This window comes from Vespa velutina, chromosome 18, assembly GCF_912470025.1.
Source record: "Vespa velutina chromosome 18, iVesVel2.1, whole genome shotgun sequence".
Classification (NCBI taxonomy): domain Eukaryota; kingdom Metazoa; phylum Arthropoda; class Insecta; order Hymenoptera; family Vespidae; genus Vespa; species Vespa velutina.
In genome coordinates this window covers 3599233-3624847 of record NC_062205.1, presented here as the reverse complement: position 1 = coordinate 3624847, position 25615 = coordinate 3599233, and the positions used below count along the sequence as shown (strand labels likewise).

The window sequence follows — 25615 nt, the reverse complement described above, 5'->3', positions numbered from 1 at the left end:
TGTTAATAATTTGAATGCTTACTTACATATATATATATAGTACTCACACGTTTACGCAAATCCTATGAAACTCTTACAGCTTCTCAGAGACATTGCTTTAATCAATAAATATTTTACTCTCGTCGATGTTGTAAAGTCTGTTTTTACCTATAGATATTAAATAAATCATATTTCAAATATTATCGGCTCGCATATGAGACACAAAGGGTAGGTCCATCATTTTAGATAGTATCTTACAATTATAATACTTCCGATCAATACCTACTAGTATATCATCACTTTTCGATAATTCTCATAAACAGATCTGAAAAAAAAAAGAAGGAAAAAATACTTATACAAAATATATACATGTGTATATATATATATATATATATATATATATATCTCCACATACAAATACGTTTACTCGTTCATCGAGTAATTTCTCGAAACTTATCCACGATCATTATCATTCAAGTAGGCTCTACTTTCCACTCCATGTCACAGTGAAAAGTTCTTTTCATATATCCTTACTTATACCCAGTTGTACGATTATCCCTCTCGCACACACAATCCTTGTTACGGTGTTGAATCAAAACGTAGAACGCCGAAGTGCATTCGCGCTTGCGCGTATCGAAGCTTTGGGAGCACAAGTATCCTTCCGGTAAAGTCTTCAGTAGGTCTCGTGCGCGCAAACTGTCATAATGCACGATCGATTGAACGATCGTCGAGACAATAATACAGGAATAGGAAATAAAAATTATCAGAAAGATATTCGATACGCTCTGCAATTCTGTCGTTGGGTTCTCAAACCGATTGGTATCTGGCCGTTGATATACGATGGTGTAACGAAAAGGGAAATAATTATTTCGATCGTTCTCGGTTTCGCTTGCGTTTCCTGTTTATGCTTTGTCCTCATACCGTCCGGTCTCCATACATTGATCTACGAGAAGAATATAAACGTTAAATTGAAACTTTTCGGGCCTGTTGGCTTTTGTCTCACGTCAACGATAAAATATTGTTACCTTGGTATAAAAGGAAAAGCCATTGGTCGTTGCATCATCTACATGGAGAAAGATTGGAGGCATATAGGAGACGAAGATTATCGAAAGATCATGATCAAGCACGCTACGGTAGGTCGCAATCTTACCATTCTTTGCGCCAGTTTTCTCTACAGTGGTGGCATGTCCTATCATACGATTATGCCGTTGTTCTCGCGCAAAAGAATCGATGAGAATCATACGATCAGACCTCTAACTTATCCGGGATATGATCACTTTTTTGAATCGCAAGCTAGTCCAACTTACGAGATCATTTTTATTACACACTGCATATACGCCTTGATAACGTACAATATAACTACGGCGACCTGTAGCTTGGCGGCTACCTTTGTCAGCCATGTTTGCGGTCAAGTGCAAATTATTATATCTCGATTGGACGATCTCATCGATGGTAAAAGAAGCAAAAATACATTATTAGCGGATCGTCTTGCAGTGATTATTCAGGATCATGTCAAGGTGCTTAGGTAACTTGATGGTCTAACAATCTGGAATGAAAATTCTTTCTAGAATACAATGTCTCTGATCGTACAACATGCAGGTAAGGTAAATATTTCTAGATTTTCAGAACAAGTCGATAAAGTTCTACGTGAAGTGTGTTTAATGGAATTAGTTGCCTCCACCTTAATTATATGTCTACTTCAATATTATTGCATGACGGTAATTAATTTCAAAATATTATTAATATTAATAATTGTAACGATAATGTCTTCGCATTGTCAATGAATATTCTCATAGGTTTCTGATTTTTAGGAATGGACTAATAACGACGCTATTGCCATTCTCACGTACTTTATCCTCCTAGTTTCTTTCACTTTTAATATTTTTATCTTTTGCTACATCGGTGAGCTGCTCGTTAATCAGGTACTCCTTGCATTTTCTTATTTCTCTATATTTTCATTTCCGAATGAAAACTTTAGGTTCTTTCGATCGTTCATTAAGCTTGAACGCTAACAGTGCAGAAAAATTGGTGCAGCCTCTTATAACATCGAATGGTATCGTCTGACTGCAAATAAAGGTTTAGACCTTGTTTTATTGATAGCGATAGCGAATTATCCACCAAAAATAACCGCTGGGAAGATATTCGAGTTGTCATTCGCGACTTTCGGTCGTGTGAGTATTCCTATTTGTAATAGATATTTCTATGAAAAAAAAAAAAAAAAAAAAAAAAAAAAAAAAAAAAAAAAAAAACTTTTTCTTCGCCTGTTCTGAAACAATTTTTCATTGGTAAAAAAAAAAGGAAGAACAAAGAAACAAAAATTCCAGGTCCTAAAATCGTCGGTCGTATATCTGAACTTAATCCAAGCAGTAGCAGAATGAATTGAGAATATTTTGTATATAATTAAACGTAAAAAATGTATATCGAATTTGTCAATATCTAAGACTAATAAGACGAATAACATAGATACTTACTTTTTCTTTATCTTTATATAACAACCATGGATATCCCATAATAGAATAGAAAAACTATCGCTTCCTTCCTCGAAGAGTAAAGAAATAAAGAAAGAGAAAATATCATCGATTGCTCGTTCTGACCTTTTTACGTACGCGTACTAACATCCAGGATTATATACTATGAGAATACGCGCAAATGCAATGAAAGAAGTCATACTCACGCATGTGTTCGCTCGTGCGCGCTTGCGCGTGCTGTCTCGTCAAAGAGCCTCGTGGAATATCGTACGATACCTGCTCGTCAGTCGGTGTTTGTGTATATCCAAGCATCATGCACGATGCATCTTACTCAATGACGTTCATAGAGAAGGATATCAGGGAGAACGCGTATTACGAAAGCGACAAACGTTATATAATGCGATTTCCTCGTTTGGTTCTAACACCAATCGGTATTTGGCCTTTATTAAAAGGACAGGTATCAAAAACGGAAAAATTTCTATCGTTTATTTTTCTCGTAACATGTTTTGTCCTAATGTGCTTCATCCTGATACCCTCGACGATTAATATATTGGTGTTTGAGAATGATATTAATATATTAATGAAAAATATCGGTCCAACCATTTTTTGCTTCTCTTCGGCCATAAAGTATTTCTACTTTGTTTGGCATAGACACGACTTCAGGATTTGCATAGAATACGTGGAAAATGATTGGAAGGCCGTACGAGAAAAAAAAGATCGTATTATCATGTTGAAATATGCGATCCTCAGTCGAAGACTTACCAAACTCAGTGCAATCTTTCTTTACGTCGGCGGTATATCTTTTCACACGATCATGCCGTTTATCGCTGGACATCATTTCGTCGGGAACGTGACAGTCAAAACATTGATATATAATGGATACGATATATTTTTCGATTATCAAACGAGTCCAGCTTACGAGATCGTCTTATCCATTCATTGTTTTACGGCCGTCATTATGTATAACATTACTACGGCGTCATGCAGCCTCGCTGCGGTATTTGTCACTCATGTCTGTGCTCGGATCGAAATAGTGATGTCGCGTATCAATGATCTCGTCGATGATACCTCCGACAATTACAAGTACATCAGTTATCGTCTTGCTACGATCATCCGGGAACATGTTAACGTATTAAGGTATTATCTTTACTCGATGATTTATTTATTTGTTAAAGTAAAAAAAAAAAACAAAAAAAAATGTTCCTTTAAACTACCATGGAAATGAAATCTTCTTCTTATACGACGTATAATACCACGATCGTATCTAAAAAGGAAATTAAGTTTAATGCATTGTAAGTATATTTTGAAAGTATAATTTTCTTGTAGGTTTGCAAAAATCATTGAAAGGGTCTTACGTGAAATATGCTTAATCGAGCTAGTTGTATCCTCGCTTACCACATGCTTATTAGAATATCATTGCATAACGGTAAATATTTGATGTAATATTAAATAATGAAGATTTTATTTCTAATAATTTTTGGCCAATCCAAATATTTTCTTTTCAGGAATGGGAAAATAGCGACGGAATTGCGATTTCCATATATTTTATTTTGTTCGTTTCTTTGAGTTTCAACATTTTTATCTTTTGTTATATAGGAGAACTTCTCGTCGAGCAGGTATCTAATTATTACACTGCTATATAGATATTGCTTCTTGTACTTTCATTGTAGAGCTTTATAGATAGTTTAATTAACAATTTCAGAAAATATTATAATATAACTTATATATAAGACAATATTTAGTGCAGTCAAGTTGCCCAAGCTTGCTACAATAATAGATGGTATTATCTGTCCAAAAAGAAAGCCCTCGATTTTCTTTTGATAACAATGATATCTCAATATCCTCCAAAAATTACGGCCGGCAAAATATTCGAACTCTCGTTATATACATTCGGTAAAGTACGTATTATAGATTCTCTCAGTATAACAATATTTATAGGTTCATAATACAAATCATAATACAAATATTTTATAGGTTCTAAACACCTCCTTCGTTTATCTAAACGTACTTCGAACGATCACAAAAGAAAACATATCTATATCATAAACATTTTCATGGTACAAGAAGTAAGACGACTAATATAAAAACTATAGAAACATTTAGCCTTCCACTTTGGTAAAATGTAAAATAATTAAAAAGATTATTTCTTCTTTCTTCTTATTTTACAATCTTGAAAGCATGAGACAAATGCACGCACTACAAAAAAAAAAAAAAACTATACTGAAATCTTCCACAATGTCTTCTTATTTAATATTTTTTCTTTTGCGCGCACGTCACATTAGCGATCGAATAAATTACGCTGAAGATGTGGCGCGAAGGGTGGACGCGCTTGCGCGTTTGTTTAAATGAAACTATATATTCCTATCTATTCCTTCGCATCATCCTCACGTGCGTGTCTATCTCATGCATTCAAACTCACTCTCAGTCGTGCTTACACTCTCGAATCGTTCTGTCCTGCGTCCAATCGATCGTTGAACCGACCTGTCAACGAATAGTTTTTTTTCAAACGGATGGATATGAAATTGGAGGAAGACGGCAAGGGTTACGCGATAAAACCCTGTCGTTATGTGTTAAAGCCGATCGGACTTTGGCCAATGATCTATAGACGTGTATCACATACGGAAAGAATCATTTCTGCTATTTTAGCTGTCACGAGTTTCTCTAGCGTTTGCTTTGTCCTGATACCGGCCGGTCTCTATACGCTCTTTTACGAGCACAATATAAATAACAAATTAAAGCTTTTTGGACCAATCGGTTTCTGTTTGACCTCGACTATCAAATACTGTTACCTTGGGCTAAAAGGTGAAGCCATTGGGCGTTGTATCGCGCACGTCGAAAATGATTGGGAGACGGTGCTCGATCGGAATCATCGAACGATCATGAGGAAATATGCTACCGTCGGTCGTAATCTAACTATTCTCTGCGCCCTTTTTCTTTATAGCGGTGGTATATCCTATCATACGGTCATGACGTTGTCCATGACCAAGAAGATCAATGAAACTCTCACAATAAAGGCGCTCACCTATCCAGGATATGACAGATACTTCGACGTGCAAGCTAGTCCAACTTACGAGATCGTCTTTTTTCTGCATTGCGTGTGCGCTATGGTGATGCATGGCATAACGACGGCTGCCTGTAGTTTGGCAGCTATTTTCGTCACTCATGCTTGTGGCCAAATACAAATTATCATGATTAGATTGAATGATCTCGTTGAAGGTAAAGAGAGCGGTGACATCAAACTTAACGATCGTATGGCTATCATTATCCGAGATCATGTAAAAACATTAAGGTAAATCAGAATCTTCTTTTAACGTTGCACGTATTCTCTTTTTTCTCTTAGCACTCATATTAATGAGAATGTAACAAACGTGTCGACGGACGAAACGAACGATTATTGCAGATTTTCCGCGGAAGTCGAAAAGGTCTTATGCGTCGTAAACTTGTTAGAATTAATAGCATCTACCTTGATCATTTGTTTACTGGAGTATTATTGTATTACGGTAAATATTATTAAGGGAATTATATACCAATTGTAAACAATATTAAAAAAATTCTGTGATTTTAGGAATGGGAAAATAACGATCGGATCGCAACTATGACATATTTCATTCTATTGGTTTCTTTCACTTTTAATATATTCATATTTTGCTATATAGGAGAACTATTGGTCGATCAGGTATATACTCGCACGTTTTTTTAGATCCTTCTATCGTTTGTAGATCTATTAATTACTAAGCATTAGACGGCCTTTCGAATATTACTTTTTTTTAATGAAATTACGCTCGTTAAATATTGCGACAGTGTAGAAAAGTCGGAGCTGCGTCATATAACATCGAATGGTATCGTCTACCAAAAAACCTTAGCTTTGGTTTGATCTTATTAATAGCGATTTCGAATAGACCACCAAAAATTACAGCTGGAAAATTATTTGAACTATCTCTTTTTACATTTGGCAGTGTAAGTATTCGGACGTCATTGCTTTTAATAGAAAATACATACGTATCTTGAAGATAGGTATCTTATTTTTTATCCCACGATGAACTTTAGGTACTTAAAACGTCTGTCGTTTATCTCAACTTGATTCGAACGATTACAGATTAAATGAAAGATATCAAACAGACATACGATTCTCTCCCATAGATTATTTTTTACATAATATTCATCAAGTTTGTATTAATTCTACGATAAATTATAAATCAAAATTTATAATTAATATGAAGTAATATAATAGAGATATTGTTACAAGACGATCTTACGTGATAGAGAAAAAAAAGTACAACTTACCTATTTATTAATGATATAAAAATAGTTTTAACATCTAAACATTGAATTAAACGAATGAAACTGATCGAAAAAAGTTCATCTATCCTCCATATTCCTTATATGTCTATTCTTATTAGAAGACCTTTGGAAGAAAAGTTTTATCACACAAACACACACACACACACACAAACGTATAGTATACGCTCGATAGACTAACTCACTCATAATATCGCGCGAATCATCGAAGAGTGGACGCGCTTGCGCATCCCTTTAAATCGAATTATTCCTATTCCTTCGCATCATCCTCATGCAATCAAATTGACGTGAACAAACTCCCGCGCTCATGTTTACGTTCAGTCAAGCTCACGCTCTTGAACTGTGTTCAACTGTGTCCTATCGATCATAGGACTGAGGTGTCAGTGAATAATTTTTCTAAACGTATTGGAACAATGTTGGAGGAAAATAACAAGAATTACGCGATACAACTCTGTCGTTTCGTGTTAAAGCCAATCGGACTTTGGCCAATGGTTTACAAAGACGTATCGATTACAGAAAAAATCCTTTCTGCCGTATTAGCGATCATGTGTTTCTTTACGATTTGTTTCGTTCTACTACCGGCCGGTTTTTACACGCTATTTTACGAGCACGACGTAAATGCCAAACTGAAGCTTTTTGGGCCAGTTGGCTTTTGTTTAACCTCAACCATTAAGTATTGCTATCTTGGATTGAAAGGCGAGGCCATTGGACGTTGCATCGCGCACGTCGAAAACGATTGGAAGCTGGTGCGCGATCGGAATCATCGAACGATCATGATGGAATATGCTACGCTCGGTCGTAATCTCACTGTTCTCTGCGCCCTTTTTCTTTTCAGCGGTGGCATGTCTTATCATACGGTCATGACGCTCTCCTCGAGCAAGAAGATCAATGAAACTCTTACAGTAAGGGTGCTTACCTATCCAGGATACAACAGGTATTTCGACGTACAGGCTAGTCCAACTTACGAGATCATCTTCTTCCTTCATTGCTTGTGCGCCATGGTCATGTATAGCATAACAACGGCTGCCTGTAGTTTGGCAGCTACATTTGTTACACATGCTTGCGGCCAAGTACAGATAATCATGACAAGATTGAGCGATCTCGTCGAAGGTAAGGACAGCAATAACATTGAACTAAACGATCGTCTGGTCATCATTGTTCGAGATCACGTCAAAACCTTAAGGTAAATCTGGTTCTTGAGTTTCTCTTTTGAATTCTAAAGTTAATCCATTTTTTTTTTTTTTTTTTTTTCTTTAACTTTATCAATTTTACCTTGATCACCATAATCTTTCATTGTCAAAATAATGTGTCTCTGAAAAATTTGAATGGATCATTGATCGTTTCGCTATAAGAATTTGTTTATAAAAATTTATTAATAAATTATTAAATAAATGTATTTTTAAATATCTTTACGTTGGTAAGATTTTGACGTCAACTTATAAAAAATTATTTAGTAAAATTGTTTATAACAAATTATTTATAACAAATTGTTTATAACAAATAGTATATAATAAATTGTTTATAAGATATAATTAAACATTTATATATATATAAAATTGCACGAATCATTTGTTGTCAGTTCATAAAAAATTAATTTGCCAACATTGTTTATAACAAATTGTTTATAAAAAATTATTAAGTATATACATATACATGTATATATGTATATCTACAAAGATGATTTGTTAATGAGTTATAAAAAATCGCTTCTCGAAATTGTTTATAACAAATTGTTTATAACAAATTGTTAAATAATTTATTTTTATATGTACATATATAGACATAGATCCATTTTGTCAAACTATAAAAAATTCCTACATAAAATTATGTATAACAAATTGTTTATAACAAATTGTTTATAACAAATTTATTGTAAAAAATTATTAAATAAATACATACACATGTATGTATCCATACGTACAAAGATCATTTATTGTCAATTTATAAGAAATTATTTTTCAAAATTATTTATAATAAATTGTTTATGACAAATTGTTTATAACAATAAGATGAAAAAATAGTAAAAAAATTGCCCTTTACAACGGTACTTTTTTCAAATCTCTACGATTATTAGTTCCAGAGATATGACAACATAAATAATTATATTTAGGATGACCCACTGACCTACATAATTTCTTGGAATGCGTACTAACCTACGTAAATTCATTGAAGATTAACAGCTGTAGTAATTCATTTAATAGTACTATTAGTAGTACTACTGTAGTACTATCGTAGTACTACGCACGTATGTTATGAATAATGAATGAAATCTTTCGAAGGCGATATCTCCGCAACGAAAAGTCGTAGAGACTTGAAACAAGTACCATTTTAACGGGAAAAATGCTGTCTTTTTATCTATGCATTTGGATTATATCATTATCAATATTTCATAGACTCATATCTCGTTAGTCCACGCATTTTGCTATTTGTCAATTAATAGAAAATCGTTCTCCTTTTATTTTCCCCTTTTTATACGATTAAAACGTTTCGTCACGTCCACAGAGACGAACGATTTTTGCAGATTTTCCGTACAAGTTGAAAAAGTGCTGCGTGAAGTATGCTTACTGGAATTGGTAGCATCCACATTGATCATATGCTTGCTCGAGTATTATTGTATGACGGTAAACATCAAGAGGGCGACAGTACCGTTATTAAAGATATATTTAAAGAGCTTATGCTTTTAGGAATGGGAAAATAACGATCCAATTGCAACTTTGACGTATTTCATCTTGTTAATTTCTTTCACTTTTAATATATTTATATTTTGCTATATCGGTGAATTGCTAGTTGATCAGGTTCGTTTTTTCTTTATCGTTTGTTACTAACAATTAAAGGTTAAATGATCTGCCGAAAATTCTTCATATCGAACTATGCTTGTAAATTTTATGACAGTGTAAAAAAGTCGGAGCTGCATCATATAACGTCGAGTGGTATTGTTTACCAAAAAATATTGGCCTCGGCCTAATCTTATTGATAGCAATCTCGAATTATCCACCTAAGATTACTGCTGGAAAATTATTTGAGTTATCTCTTTTTACATTTGGTAGCGTAAGTAACATTTGAATGTTATTTCTTTTAACGAAAAAATAACTAAATATTTTATCAATCTATGAACTTCAGGTGCTTAAGACGTCCCTCATTTATCTTAACTTAATTCGGACGATTACAGATTAAATTGAAGATATCGAACAATCAAATTAGTTTTTCTCATAAGCATATGTAATTAATTAAATTTGCATTTATTTTACGATAAATAACAGATGAAATTTATTAAGAATATGAAACTGTTGCGTAATACGAAACAGGTAAATTTACTTTTTGGAATATAACTTTTACAATACAGACATCGAGTTAAATGAATGTAACTAATTAAAATTATCCAATTGTATTGTTATTTATAATAAATTTCAATGTATTATCTAACCAATAATTTAGCATTGAAATTCTCACCATTGGAAGGCGGTTCTTTTATTCTCTGACTGTAGTATCATTAATAATGAAAGATCTGGTTAGTCCATTCGTTGAATCGTCTTAAGACTCCGCCCTCGTGCGCCGTACGGTTGCGCGTAAAGTTGACACGTTTCTGCTCCGACAAAATGGTAATCTAAGAATATTTTTTCTTCATAGACATCTATTAACTATCGATCGATAATCGAAATATCTAAAATATATATGTATATATATATATATTTTATATATCTAAATTAGTTATAATAAATGATACAAATGAAACGAAATGTAATGAAGAAATTTAAGGACGAAATTAATTGAATATTAATATTAATCGAAAGTATAAGAAAATGAATAATAATAATCTTGAGAGAGTTTAAAATGAAATAATAATTTATTAAATCAGAGCTTTATTAATTGTGAGTAATTGTAATTTGACATACCTATTTAGGTATTATATTTATTATCGTTATTGATGTATAGTAAAAATATCTCGTAAAAACAGAGGCTTCACGCATAACTATTGATTAAGAAACTCATTGAAAAGTCGTATCCGATATCTATGAGATTAAAGATTGGTCTAGTGATTATCTGAAAGACAAAGGATACGTAGACTGCGCATATATACGTAGCGTATACAGGCGCAAGCGCAGAAAATAACGAAAGAATAATCAATCGTTCGTTGTTTACCTGTATCAGTTTAAGATCAATTCGAAATTAGTTTAGCGCAGAACTTCCTGCCACGAGGATGCATCATTCGTCAGATTTTTTCAATTCCGTAGACTCTCTGAAACGTCGTGAGAAAGATATCGAATATGCAATCAAATATGGTCGTTTCGTACTTAGATCGATCGGTATTTGGCCGGATACAGAAAATAAAATACGCCAATATCTTTCAAATCTCGCAATCTTGACGGGTAATCTTATATTAAGCTTCGCAATAATACCTTGCGCTCTGCATATAATTTACGAGGAAAAAGATACAAATTTGAAGCTAAAACTTTTCGGTCTTCTAAGTTTTTGTATCTGTGTGATGATCAAATATTTCGCTCTTTCTATACGTCGATCAGACATCGTTCGATGCATCGAATGGTTGAAAACTGATTGGTATCAGGTTAGCGTACCGATTATTTTAATTGATTTATTCATAAAATATTTTCGAAAATATCTCTCTAAATGAAATATGTTAGACATGGTGACGAAAAGTGTGATAAACCGTGTTATTTTCTTGTTTAAGAAATTTTTTACTTCCCTTTTTTTTTTTTTTTTTTTTTTTTTTTTTAATCATCAAACAATTCCACGAAACTATTTAATATTGAACATTATTATGTGATAATTAATATTCAAATACATATAACGTTGCATTTTGTTTGTAATTTGGATAAAATTTAAAACAAACAAATAACAATCTATCAAATAGAGATAACACTTGATCATTTTACAAGTTAGGAAATTCAACGACGTTGCAATAGGTAAAGCATCAATCACACCGCAAACTAATGCTAAAGTATGCAAAGACCGGAAGAAATCTTACCATGATGTGTGCAATGTTCATGTACACAGGCGGTATGATTTATCACACGATCTTACCTTTTTCTGGTCCACGTATTATGGATGTATCGAATCGTACATTGAAGCCGTTGGTTTATCCGAGCTACAGTGTCCTTTACGACGTACAGAAGAGTCCCATTTATGAATTCGTTTATCTCGCTCATTGTTTGTGCGGATACGTGATATATTCGGTAACGACCGGTGCTTGTAGCCTAGCAGCGATCTTCGCGATGCATATTTGCGGACAAATCGAAATTATAGCGTCGTTGATAGATGATCTTGTTGACGGACAAAAATACAATGATACAAGAACTTGTGCCGGTCAACGATTAGCTACCATTGTGAAACATCATTTACATGTAATACGGTAATAATTTCGATTCATTTTTCTGTTAAAAAATTAAAAATAAAAAATATCCATACGCGACGCTTTACAGATTTGTCACTGCTTTAGAAGATCTCCTGCAAGAAGTTTGTTTGATAGAATTCACGGGTTCAACTTTCCTGATATGCTTACTCGAATATTATTGCATCACGGTGCGCAAGTAAACATAAGATAAATTAATCAAAGAATACGATTAATCTGTGATATAGCATCTACCTATTTACTTACTATTATCTAATATAAATATCTATTCTAATCTCGAATTTTATACTCACGTAAATCACATAGTTCACGTAGAAAATAGGACACAAGTAGTCACAATATAAATATTTTAATTAAAATTTATTCTTCGTCATTTTTACGCAGGATTGGGAAGAAAATAATAGGATTGGTGTATTTACATATAGCATACTACTGACTTCTATGACCTTTAATATATTTATATTGTGCTATATTGGAGAATCTTTAACAAACAAGGTAAATTGATGATCAATGTAAATATATATTTCGTATCCTATTAATATTTCAACTTTCTCTCTCTCTCTCTCTTTCTCTCTCTCTCTCTCGCTCTTGATGTTTACATTTAATAAAAGACGAATAAAGTTGGTGAACGATGTTGTACGATCGAATGGTATCGTTTACCATCGAAAATAGCAGCAGGATTGATCTTAATCATCGCTGTATCGAATAATTCAGTTAAAATCACTGCTGGAAAAATGGTCGACTTGTCTTTGCTTACCTTCAGCAACGTAAGAATTTTATAATTAGTTGTGAAATTATATTGAATTAAACCCTTTAATTAAGCACCATCATCTTTGCAGTTATTGAAAACATCGATAGCATATTTGAATTTTTTACGAAAATTAGTGATATAAATTAATATCTACTATATATGTACATGCTTAAAATTAGAAAATAAATTATAATTGATGAATGAATCTTAGAATTTTTTATTTTTTTTATTTAATTAGAAATTCATCATCATCGAAATATAAATGTTTCAATTTTTTTTTATTACTTACAAGCACCTATATGATATTAATTATATTTTTTACAATTACTTTGAAGTTTCGAAATAGATATTAATACAAAGCTATCGAAATTTGTATGGAAATATAATTAATTAAATTATAATTACTTGAAGAAGACGTTCTAAGAGAGCTGTTGATCGTATCGCCTTCCACTACGTAATGAGACAATAACTGAGTAATAGGCATTGAGAGATTAAGAATTTATTTACATGAGTTCGATTTAAGGTCAAACGCGCGATCATCTCTTGTTTTGTTTTTACCTGTACTCTCATATCTCTTCGAAGATTTATTTACGTAGATGTTTTTATTTCGAAATTCGAGAATTCACACGAGAGGAAATTTATTTACCTTATGGACCAATCAGTAATCGTGTTTGAACCAGAAGTATTCTCTCATTGGAGCGTTAGAAAGTTTCGAGATATCGATATATAAATCTCGAAAAAATTGGCAAAGTGTATGAATCATCGAAAGAGAAAAAAATGTAGGAAGTGCTTAACTTATTTAAATCTGAGTGCAATTTTTATGCAAATAATTATGATAAAATAATATAGTAATGCAGAATATGCATTTCTCTTTATATTATGTGCGTGATCTCTGTTTGTATTATGAAGTCTTTGTTTTACGAAGCAACGTAACAATCAAAGTCGAGATCATAACCTAATTGCATTTTATATTGTATACGAATGTATGGATCCTTTGTATTACTTGTTTTATGTTGTCATTCGACGACAGCAATTCTCTCTAATTTTGATCTTCATCAGTAAGTAAGTATTTAATAAATAAATTAATAAATGAATAAAAACCATATCTTTTTTATGTTTCTATTGTTATAGGTAATATATACTTTGCAAGATCGTATTGTATTTCTTTGTTAGAAAATATAATCCTAAAATGTCAGAAAGACAAACAGTTGGAGGTATTCCGGTTGAATGCTTGACAGGAGAATTGGGTGCTATATGGTCAGGTTGGCGTATACTGGGTGATCGAGAAGTTGTAAGAGAAGCTTCTGCTAAAGGTACTCATATAAATTTAGCCTATAAATATCTGGCATTTAGAAAGAATTATAGCTTGGACAAAGCAAAAAGTTATTTCAATGAAGAAGTCGAACTTTGGATTCGAGAATTAATAAACAAGTGTCAAGTTTATAGAGCTTCTCATATTTTAAAAAATATGGTATGTTAAAATTGTTTAAATAGCTTCCATTCTATTTTCATCTAATCTCATTGCATAGTTTGATATAACCTATTATGATTATTTTAGGGAAAAGATCCGACCAAGTATATATCTGAAGTTTGCATTAAATCTAAGGAACCTGTATTGAGAGATTATTTAGCAAATTATATGATAAGCAGTAATGGTTTTGATGATGTGCAAAAGGAAGCATGGGCTATTATACAGAGTATTTTACAGTATGAAAAAAGATGCATGTAAGTTCCTGCATGGATTATCAGATTAAATGTATTAATCCACATTCGTTTGAATATCATATTAATTTTTCATAGGCTTGAAAATCTATTCGGTAGTACAATATGTATAGAGGACATGATAAATTTACCTGAAAATATTAAGCAGGCATTATGTACAGAATTATATATTCAATTATTTGAACCAAAATTGTTAAGAAACATGACAAATAGTGTTGTCTGGGACTGTTTGTTACTATATAATAAGATTGATACAATTAAATATTGGATTGATAAAAGATATAATACTAATGTAATAACAGAAGGGACATATGAAATTGATGAAAATTTAAAAGATCTCATTGATAATCTTACCATTACTCCTGAAATGATAGAACATATAGATCTTTCAGATGCTAATAATCTTATAAAAGATCTGACAAAGAATCATTTATGCAGGTACGTATAAGTAATTATATTAAATTTTAGATTGATTTTATGAAAATTAAAACTAATACAATAAAATCTATGTAATCTTTCAGGTATGGAATATTTACCAAAACTGAACAAGATAATCTGAAATTAATGCTAGCAAGGATATTTAGTAGTCAACTCACATTACAAGATTTTGAAAAAATATTAACTTATGAAAGTTGCAATATTAATAAAATTGAATTTTTGAATAACATTAATATAAATTATTATCTCATGCAACAAAATTATACCATAGAGACTACATCAAAAGTAAAGAACTTATATAATATTCTAAATAGAATGAGCGATTCACAATGTGATATTTTAGATACAATAACTGATGCAATAGTTCAGAATATTCATTATATCTCTGATAATCTTACTGACTTTTTAAAAGAAAATTATTTAATTTCTTTTGCATTAGTTTTTTTACAATATTGCAAGATAGATACTATATCAGGTTCTATAAATGAAAATATAGAACTTACACGTGACAATTTCAAAAATATGTTAAACAATAAATGCGGATTAGAAATTGGTGCTAATACTGTGCCATACGAAATTCTTTGCAATATACTAGAGCATATACCGATCGTACGACATATTATCCAAAGTCGATCAAAGGAAAATGATATTACTATGTATGAACTGTTAGATGGATGTCAAAAATTTACTGCAAGGTCATTCTTTAAATGGAGATATAATAATGGACCAATACCACATTTCTCAAATGAAAGTTTAGCTAAGAAATATGGATATAAGGAAACATTAACGTATGCTTATTATTTAAAAGAAGGAAGACCCAATATGGCTTTATATACGCTTAAACATCCACAAGGCAAATCTCTTGGAACTATCTCCTCTAGAATGTAAGTTAAAATTTTCTTTTAATTTGTATTTAATCTGAAAATAACTTATACTTTTGTATTTCAGGAAGTGTAAAGCAGCTTTTTATGCCCATAATTTTGCTTTAAAAAATTTACATCATTCCGAGATAGTCTGTAGCTGCATTTCGTTTCTTGAAATGTTAGGAATCAGTTCTGAAATTTTGAGATTACACATTAGTGCAGCAGATTATGTTAAGAAAACTCTTAATATTTCTATTGGTAATATTAATTTTTCATATACGTGTAATTATTAGAAGAAATTTATATTTAAAATAATTTTGATCTTTCAGAACATCTACTCGAATCTATTATGTTTAAAAATCAAAATAATTTGCAAACTATAATGTTATATTTGGAAAATAGTTTTCAATCTTATCTAAATGATAATGTAACCAATGAAGTGACTATGTTCTTTGATGCATTGAGAACTTGGGAGTTTATAGTACAATTTGCAAGGACTCATGATTTCTTTTTACCTGATACTCTTTTAAAATATTTAGCCCAAAAAGATTTATGGTTTGAGTTTATATTAGTGGGACATGTTTTTGCTTATCCTACATCACAAGTATGTATTTCTAATTCTTATAAATACAATAAAGAAGTTACTATGAAAATCACTAATCTTAACTCTGTTATAGATTTTAACACTTGCAAAAGAATTTCAAAATATAAATATACGTGAGCATTTGTTAACTTGTTTGAATACAGAATCTACAAATGTTTTGTTACATTCCAAGCATGAGACAAAATTGAAGTCGAGAGATGCAAGGCAATCTTTATACTGTAAGATTGGATTAAAGCAAAATGTATGAATTAATATTATATTTGCCATAAGTTAAAATAATATTCTATTCAATCTATAATTTACACTTTTTGTAGGAAGTACCCTTATCTTCTAGTACATCATCTTCATTAACAGATAGTAGCTGCAATACATATTCAATCGTATCTGAAAGGGTTTCACTTGGTGATAATATATTTTCTTCGGATGATGATTTGTGGATGACATTTTTAAAATGTCATAATAGTCAGGATCCACCTGGTGCATTATTACATGTATCTCATATTACTTTAAGACCTATATTAATTATTTTGGCAACTTGTTATGAGGTATTGTAAAATCTATTACACAATGTTATACTTTATACAAATTTACTAATTATATTTCTTTTAGCCATCATTAACTGCTGCATATTGCTATTCCTGGATGGTAATATCTACAGCAAATAAAAGTATTCTTTCTGATTATGCAGAGTGTCTAGATCAGATAATGTGGCCAGCTAACAAAGTATTAGAATTGATACCAAGATTAGTATCTTCTGGATATGTCTATACGTTAAGCAGAGCATTCAAAATTTTCATGCCTGTAAGCTTGCATTTGTAATAATGACAAATTATCCCTTAATATCACGATTATATTATTGTTAATATCACGATTGTAGGATAGCATATTAAATCCATTTTTCGAATTCCTTTTACGGTGTACAAATTATGGAGAGTTCAAGGAATGCCAACAATATTTGAAGGACTTCAAAACACAATCCTCAACACTTATATGCAGTGTATGTTAATAATATTATGATATTAAATTGAAATGTCTACTGTGTAAATAATTAATAAGATTTTATCTTTTTAGAAAATTGTTAATTGGGAATCGGTTGATGACACATACTTGAAGAATTTTTATTGGGTTGCATTGTTAGTTATAAAATGTATTGTAGTAGCACTTGCTCATAATTTTCGAAGTACGCAATTACAGGTACATTTTTTGAGCTCTCTATCAAAGTGCAATTTCCATTGTGAATTTCCAGGTAATAAGAAGTAATAATTTATATAATAGCGCAAAAAATAATATCCACGGATTAAGATAATTTTGTTTTCAGCTGACATACCCAATTTTCAAAACCTTTTAAACATTACAAAGGTTTTATTGAAAACTGAGGTTACAATGAATTTTGCAGCCTTCACTCTGACGGACAATGTATATTGTTATGACCAAGAAGTCAATAGATGTATTGATCGTTTGGTAGAACTTAAAGATTATATTAATGCATTACAAATATGCGGCATAACAGGAAGAGATACAACAGAAATAATACTTACTCAGGTATATACTTTGATAAATTATTTTAATTTTAACATAATTATCGTATATTATAGAAATTTTATGAAATAATTGATTTTAGTATCGTAATGAATTTGAACATCATGCAAGTACTAAAAGTAAATTGGAAAAATCGTTTTGGAAACGATGTACAGATGATTTTAAAAAATATAATGTGCCATCTAAAAGAGTAGCAGAATTTTTAGTTGAGCATGCTGAAAAAGTTCTTTCGCATAAAGAAAGGTATATATGATAATTTATCATTTTTATAAGGGCATAACATATAGAATACTATACGTGTATTAATATCTAATTTTGAACAGATATGAAGTATTGAAGTTTGCTTTTGATACATTGAAAGAGAGTCAAATAGAGCAACAAACTATTGATACCTTAGAAATGGCTATGTGGAAATCGTGTATTTTAATAGGTCCTAATAATGTCCTATTGGAATATGAGGAAGAAATTTTACAAAAATTAAAAACTGAATTATTGTCGGGATTGAATAAGTTACAAGTTACATGCACTTTGGCTGATGCTAATGAATACAGTGCTGCTGAATATTTAATTAATAAATTAATAGATGCAGGCAAACTTGATCTTGCCTTGAGGATTAGTACAATATTTAATTATAAACATAGAGTAAGTATTATTCTTTGATGTTTTAAAACGAGCATAACCAGTAAATGCGTTTTTTATTCAGGATTTGCAAGTGTTAATGCTGTGTTTAAGTTTGGCAGAGGGAGAATTATCATATACAGAATTAACATTGCAACAAAAATATTTTCTGATCGAAGGTGATAAATTCGTACCACAAAAATACAGTATTCTAAAAAATCGTGGACTTCAAAGGCTATCATCGACATCGTCGTGTAATTATATCATTCTTTATAATATTGTAATATGTCCGATTTAGCGATGTAACAAAAGTTTTCAGAAAAAAAAAGTTAAAAGTTAAAAGTTATCAAGAGAATTGTACTAATGTAAATGTATTTCCTTTTTCAGTAAATACAATTGGTATAGAATCTGGTAAAACAATCGACGTAAAAAGTACTTCTGTTCGACAGCATCAAATGGAATGTATGTCTGTGTTAGAAAAATTAATGAAAACACTTCGTAATGGGACTGATACAGGTTCTAGAATATTTTTATGTTATAAGCTTGCGATACGATTGGGAAAATCGTATCAATCGCTAATAAAATTAGACAAACCCGTTCAACTTTTGCAAGAAGTAACAGATAGTAATATTGATAATAAATTTGAGACTGCAAATGATATCATAATAGCATATAAAATAAAAGGCAATGAAATTGCCACTTTTTTAACGAAAAATATTGTAGATAGCATTACCAAGGCAATCGAAGGTAAATAAAAAAAAAATTATTTTATTTCTGAACTCTTACATTAGAAAAAAAAAAAAAAAAAAAAAAGAAAATTAATTTTTTTTAGATAAACAAGATGATTCAATAATTATGTGGGGATGTCCTTTAGATGCAAGCTTTCATTTAATAATGGAATTGTGTAGTGATATTTCCATCTTAGGATTAAATCTCTTAGAAACAGCGCACAAGCTAATGGGCTATTCTCAAGGGGAAAAGAGAGATGGTAATATATATATATATATATAATGCCATTCACAATTTTTGGTTCAACGCGTCTTTTTTTTTCTTTTTTTTTTTTTTTAACTTCTAAATGAAAAGAAGTTAAAGTAAAAAAAAAAAAAAATGGGACAATAAATTTCGATAATATTATCAAAATCAATATAATCAATATTTTACAATTGTTTCTGATTATAAGATATTTATTTTTGTAATCCAAATACTTGTATCTACATGCTACTCTGTAGATGTATAGTAGTATCTTTCATAAACTAATTCCTTGTGGCTGACTTAAACATTATATTTCAGTTTCAACTTTAAAGACAATAGTAGAATTGTTAATCAGGTCTCACGATTGTTTTACTGCTTGTTGTAATATGGAAGGAATAGCATCTATATTACGAAAATGTCAGAACATTGCAAATACTTTGCAATATCGCAAATATTGGACATTATTGGTAAATCGTTTGTCTTAATTTTTTTACCTCGAAGATCGTTAAAAAAAAAAAAAAAAAAAAAAAAAGAAAAAAAAACGCGAGAAATCATAAAATCCTAATATCATTTTTTCTCAGGTCCGTCTCGTAACAGGAGTTGGTCGCTTCACGGAAATGAATTATATTTTTCAAATATTAAAAGAAAACGATCAATTTGAATTTTTACTTGGGAAAGGGTTGCATAAGGTATACGTTGCATAATTATATTATTATATTTTATTCCTTGTTATAATATTTTTAACGAAACAGGTACCCGGTCTAAAAACAGCATTACTAGAATTTTTAAAACGTAATTGTCCAGAAAACAAAGAACTCTTTACTTTAGTAGCATTACATTTTCGTCTTTATTACGAAATCGCTTTAATGTGGGAAAATGAAGCGAAGGAAGCAACGAAGGAGCTTATGTTCGATTTGACTAGAGAACATGGAAGAGCAACGAGCTCTTCTCAAACCGAATTGAAATTAATTAAAAATGAAAGTGTACAACAAAAATTGGAAATAATAGTAATGAACTTTACCCATGCAGCGCAATATTACTTACAGGTAGTAAGACACAAGTTTCTTTCTTTTTTTTTTTTTTTTTTTTTTTTTTTTTTTAATCGTACGAATACTCTTCTTGCGTTTTTCTATAACGTAGGACAATAAATTGCATTTTGCAAACAAATGTTGTCAACAAGCGCAACTTGCTGCACTACAAATCGCATTATTTGGCACAACGTCGAATCAATATACAATATGTATATTAAATTTAAAAAGCGATCAAATCGATAAAATTCTCTGCGAGACATTAAATTTTCAACAAGCTCTTATAGTTACCGGTGCTTATAATCATCATCCAGATTGGGCAAATATTATTTATAGTCATTATATTCTTAACGGAGAGACAAAGTACCTGAAAGATTTCTCTACGGTAATAAAGCTCTCGTCTAATGTAGTTGAAGATTGCGCACGTAGGTACGTTTATACGATTATAACATTTCTTACTATCATTCGTCGCACTAAAGATTTTTTACTAATTTTATTAATTTTTCATTTTAGATATAGATCTGAAAGAAGTCTTACTTCTGGCATGAAAAATAATATGAAAACGTTAATATCCGAATTGGAAGACGTCGAATGTAAATATATGTTAGCAAGCCAATTAGGATTTAAGGAAATCGTTGAAGTTATACTCAATAGTCCTGCTACAGCTGCTTATCTCAAAGATACAGTATGGAAAAAGGGTTACAAGGCATCATGATTAACGATGCTACATTCCATTTATAATGTATTCGTTGCATTAAATTTTTATATCAGAATGAAGAGAAAAAGAATAAGAAAGACGTGTTATTAGAAACGCAAGCCTTAAAATATATAAAAACTATATATTTTGCTACGTCGATCCTGCTACAATATAAAAAATAAATTGTATTTTTTATATAACATTACAATGATCTTCTCGGGATAATCTTATCGATTGATACGGCTTACTTAAAAAAAAAAAAAAAAAAAAAAGCCTATCAATTTTCATGTCTTTTCAGATATATGATATTAATTGAATTTATTTCAAATAAAATCGAAACTCTTTCGATACAATTTTATTTCTTAATTTATCGATCAATCGTCGTGTCGAATAATCGACTATCGATAGAAATTCCAATCACAAGACTTTTCTATAAACTTTCATGGATTGATTAAAACGGTTTATGCACAAGTACACTTCCAAAAAACGTTTATGTACAGTCGGAGAATTAAACTCGGGTGTACGACGGCTGGATGCATATATAAGAAATTGTGAAAAATTGTATGAGCAAGAAGCGGCGAGCAAAAAGGTATCGAGACGTCGGATGGCGTTGTTGGAATACATCGATCGTTTGATGGAATCTATTGAGAGAGAAGAATTAAAGAAAAAAGAAGGTAAGAATTCACAATTTTCTATTTACTAATATGACAATCAATAAAAATAAAAATCCAATTGATTCATCAGCGTTCGAGTATCTGAAAGCATCAAACGAAGCCATGAAAAGAACTATTACAAAATTACAAGATTCTATAAAGAGTTATCGAGAAAGTATGCCCGCGGAATTTCAGAAGTTGGATACCCTAAATACCGAGCGACTTTTAAGTCTTGATCCAAAATTGTTTTAATCTATTTCAAAATTACAATCGTCCTAGCAAAAGTCATACTTTTATATACGTATACCTATATTTAGGACAATGTACATATAATAAATACACTGAAAACAGAGACAGTAAAAAGTTCCTTTTGTTTTCGACATAACGTAAAGTTTAATATAGCAAAAGTAAATGTATCTGTTTGTATCCACGTCCAAATCATTAGATGAATTAACTTGAAACCTACGTGAAATTAATTTCAACGAGGATCCACGAGTAATTACATTTAAAAGTAATTGGCATATCAAAGATTAAAAAATTTATGCAGCGTTTTAATTCAATTAAAACGAATAAATACTACCATCGAAATAAATAATTATTATTATAAATATTAATTGAAATTATCGTAAACTATATCGGTTGTGTATATTTTTTATCCCAAACAGAAATGTTCGGTTTTCGTTGATCTCTGCTGTTGAGAAAGAAATTCGAAAGTACGGTATAGGATTTTTATGTACATGAAAAAAGATGGGAATGGTTGGAACGCGCTAGGAATATACGTAGGTTTCGTTTATTTTGCAAAAAAAAAACAAAAAAAAGGGAGAGATCGGTTCGTTGTATCTTACCCGCTTACCGCATTACGCCTTCCATGCCGCTTTTCAGGAAACCAACCCCTCTCGATAATTTTCCTACTTATGGGATTAATCTCTATACGATGCAGTGAGATAGGTTTTCGATAGATCGATACGGCAGCTGACACGGGCACGCGCTTCTAAGCCGCTTATACCGATACCTCCGACGGACACAGATTTTTGCGCTTTTTTGGAAAATCCTCTCGTCCGTCTAATCCGACAGGCACAGAAATTGCTAATAATTTCGCAGGAATAAGACGATAATTGATTTAAAAAAATATACCACCAACTTCCTTTTAGATTTCGAAGCTACAGCACAAATTATTGCGACATGCTAAAAGGACATCGAACGCAAATCCGATTATTTTTTTCTTTCTCTCTTTTTCCTTATTTCTTTGATCATTGGAATTTCATCGAAAATCGATTTACATTGATGAAAAATTAATGTCAAATTATTTTTTACTTGATCTTTGATGAAAAGAGAACTTTTAGCAAATAAATTCTAAACCATGATAGAATTTTTACATACGAGTAAAAGAGAAAGAGAAAATTTGAAACGCGATAGACGTAGGTTTCGTTTACTTTCTGCAATAGATACGGAATATTCCATATTCCGATCCAGTATTCCATTACTGACAGTATAAGAGTATATCTATATATATCTACATATATGTATACATATTGAAAATGAAATACGAATCGATCAAATCAACTTAATTTCGAAGCGTAAAAATGTAACTCGTAGTTCCTTTACGATGCACGTTCAAAACGAGTCGAGGAATAAACGAACGAAAATGTAGCGGCATATGAACGCAAACGTTATAATTCTGAATTATGTCGCATATTTTACTAGAGAGATTACAAATGAGTCTCATATATCGACGGATTATAGCCCGCTTCATGTACAATCGAAAGAAAACTACGGGACCTGAGCAAACAAGGTATACCTTATGACGATGATCGCGTCCGTTGGGAAGAACGTTCGGCAGAAGACTAATCGTAATAATAATACATTCGCCTATCCGTATGTACATATGGACGAAGATGTGTCACCTGGAGGTCGTCTCGTCGTCTATTATTATTATTTGTTATCGAGATATCCTTCCTTCGTCTTCTCGTTCTCTCGTATATTTTGTTTATCATTAATCTCTACTAGAACATCATTAACCTTTCGTCGAATAAGACGTTGCGTTGGACGACTACGTCGTGTAAGTAAGCCTGATTGAATTTAATATTTGAATTTAATTTAACAATATAAAAGTTTCTCATAAGACGCACACATCCTTTATAGAGTATTTATTGATGAATAATGTAATTAATTACAAATTCGTATAAAATTTTATATAAGATTTCTAGGGGGAATTGATCAGGTCACTTAAATTTCTAGATTAACGATCTACGGTTAAAATGATTACAATTAAACTTTAAATGGAAATTCTAATGAAAAATTTGATTTTCTTGTTTACTATCGGTCGTTGTACTTCCATTATCTTACTAATTGTAAGAGCGGAAGTGTGATCGATAGAAAATTAATTATTGGAGAAGCACAGGATCCCTAAGCCATATACCAAAGCTATATACTGCGGCGTCGATAATATATTCTCTTAGATCGAATAACTGCATTATCTTAGCCCGTAATGCACAAACAAATGAATGCGTATAAAAGGAAGGAATGAATTGAAGTAGATCGAAGGGATAGAAGAAGGAGGGCTCGTAAAGAAATGATAAACAACAAACAACAAACAAATAACGGAAATTTTATCCCCATGGATAAAGTGAACGGTGATGGGGAGCATGGGAGACGAAAGAGCATGTCGTACGGGCTTTTCAGCCAGGACAATTTATCGCGAAGTAAGCATCGCGTAACTAACGCACCGTGACTAAAGATGAGTTTTGCGCGATACTCGACTCCACTCGAGCACAATATCGAGATGCTTCACAGGAATGGTGTTCCACTGTCATTCGAGTTTGCGTTAATAAAGGGGCCTCGAATATTGTCAACGTTGCCAGCGATTCGAGACGCGTTAAAGGCATTCGCTAGTTGAAAGGGAGAAAAGTTAAGTAGCCTTTAGAGTTTAGCTAGTTCCGAGACCTCTTCGTCAAAACCAAATAGAACTTCCTTTCACTGTTATTCGCTGGTATCGATGATAATGCCAAAAAGGAGCGGCTTCGTTCGTCGATCGATAAAAAAAGGCAAAATTTTTCGAGAACCTATCGTCGCCTAACGAACTTATTTCTCGATGAAAATCAGATTTCTGTGTTAATACTTCTGTGTATATATGACAATGAAACTCAGGCTTTCGTGAAAAAAAAAAAAAAAAAAAACAAAAGGTCGATCGTAAGAAATCGATAAGAGGACATGGAAAGGTATATATCTTCGTTTTTTTTTTTCTTACCGTTTCTATTCGATTTCATTCTATAAACTTTTAAAATTGCTTTTAAATCTACTCATCCTAATTTCCTTTTCATCCGGATATATTACACAACAACGATAACATAAATTTTTCTCGTTACGATATCCATACTTTGCGATATTTCTTCTCTACAACGGATGCAAGGACACTCTTTCTTTTTTCTTTCTTTTTTTAGATTATCCATAGATGGATACTTCTGCTCATAAATCAACGTAACAAGTTCACGATCTTCAAAGTTTATCTCAGACGTCACGTTCTTCCTTGGATCCGAGAAAGAAGCGTATGTTTTAACATTGTGCCATAAATAAAAACGGATCGACGGACCTTTTATAATGTAACCTTTTTACGCAA

The 25615-nt window shown here is 31.5% G+C and overlaps 6 protein-coding genes and 1 long non-coding RNA gene across 12 annotated transcripts; 6 read left to right on the top strand and 1 right to left on the bottom strand.

The window, feature by feature from the left end:
* The first annotated feature begins 560 nt into the window (after positions 1-560).
* Positions 561-10151, top strand: LOC124955563. The gene is made up of 17 exons (XM_047510151.1): positions 561-1496; positions 1548-1697; positions 1791-1901; positions 1995-2166; positions 2735-3584; positions 3774-3873; positions 3953-4063; positions 4190-4345; positions 4422-4476; positions 5094-5736; positions 5788-5947; positions 6104-6123; positions 6958-7929; positions 9268-9367; positions 9431-9541; positions 9639-9794; positions 9867-10151. The coding sequence occupies exons 1-17, from the start codon at positions 684-686 to the stop codon at positions 9918-9920; spliced, it is 4734 nt and encodes a 1577-aa protein (XP_047366107.1). The 5' UTR covers positions 561-683; the 3' UTR covers positions 9921-10151.
* On the top strand, positions 1435-2357 carry LOC124955332 (putative odorant receptor 92a). The gene is made up of 4 exons (XM_047509618.1): positions 1435-1697; positions 1791-1901; positions 1995-2150; positions 2304-2357. The coding sequence occupies exons 1-4, from the start codon at positions 1554-1556 to the stop codon at positions 2355-2357; spliced, it is 465 nt and encodes a 154-aa protein (XP_047365574.1). The 5' UTR covers positions 1435-1553.
* LOC124955329 (odorant receptor 85b-like) lies at positions 4899-6625 on the top strand. The gene is made up of 4 exons (XM_047509616.1): positions 4899-5736; positions 5848-5947; positions 6013-6123; positions 6249-6625. Exons 1-4 carry the CDS (start codon positions 4958-4960, stop codon positions 6453-6455), a joined length of 1197 nt encoding a protein of 398 aa, XP_047365572.1. The 5' UTR covers positions 4899-4957; the 3' UTR covers positions 6456-6625.
* Positions 10152-10704: 553 nt separating the features above from the next.
* Positions 10705-12628, bottom strand: LOC124955334. The gene is made up of 3 exons (XR_007102842.1): positions 12408-12628; positions 11787-12209; positions 10705-10983 (listed from the first exon to the last, which is right to left on the bottom strand). It is a non-coding gene; the product is annotated as an uncharacterized LOC124955334 (long non-coding RNA).
* LOC124955327 (odorant receptor 43a-like) lies at positions 10713-13059 on the top strand. Its single transcript, XM_047509614.1, has 6 exons — positions 10713-11310; positions 11669-12114; positions 12185-12284; positions 12499-12609; positions 12726-12881; positions 12954-13059. Exons 1-6 carry the CDS (start codon positions 10945-10947, stop codon positions 13005-13007), a joined length of 1233 nt encoding a protein of 410 aa, XP_047365570.1. The 5' UTR covers positions 10713-10944; the 3' UTR covers positions 13008-13059.
* Positions 13060-13616: 557 nt separating this feature from the next.
* Positions 13617-21413, top strand: LOC124955405 (spatacsin). Of its 6 annotated transcripts, none has more exons than XM_047509773.1 (23): positions 13617-13923; positions 13997-14336; positions 14424-14590; positions 14666-15025; positions 15109-15909; positions 15974-16146; positions 16218-16492; positions 16566-16733; positions 16807-17037; positions 17102-17293; positions 17370-17489; positions 17564-17738; positions 17811-18034; positions 18114-18274; positions 18355-18673; positions 18735-18903; positions 19037-19396; positions 19482-19637; positions 19940-20088; positions 20203-20310; positions 20374-20667; positions 20762-21078; positions 21163-21413. In XM_047509773.1, exons 2-23 carry the CDS (start codon positions 14055-14057, stop codon positions 21362-21364), a joined length of 5403 nt encoding a protein of 1800 aa, XP_047365729.1. In that variant the 5' UTR covers positions 13617-13923; positions 13997-14054; the 3' UTR covers positions 21365-21413. The 6 variants fall into 6 exon arrangements, with proteins under 6 accessions (XP_047365729.1, XP_047365731.1, XP_047365728.1 ...); XM_047509775.1 differs by having other exon boundaries at positions 13617-13927; positions 20762-21074; XM_047509772.1 differs by having other exon boundaries at positions 13617-13927.
* LOC124955407 lies at positions 21413-22351 on the top strand. The gene is made up of 2 exons (XM_047509778.1): positions 21413-22020; positions 22091-22351. The coding sequence occupies exons 1-2, from the start codon at positions 21810-21812 to the stop codon at positions 22249-22251; spliced, it is 372 nt and encodes a 123-aa protein (XP_047365734.1). The 5' UTR covers positions 21413-21809; the 3' UTR covers positions 22252-22351.
* Positions 22352-25615: the final 3264 nt, after the last annotated feature.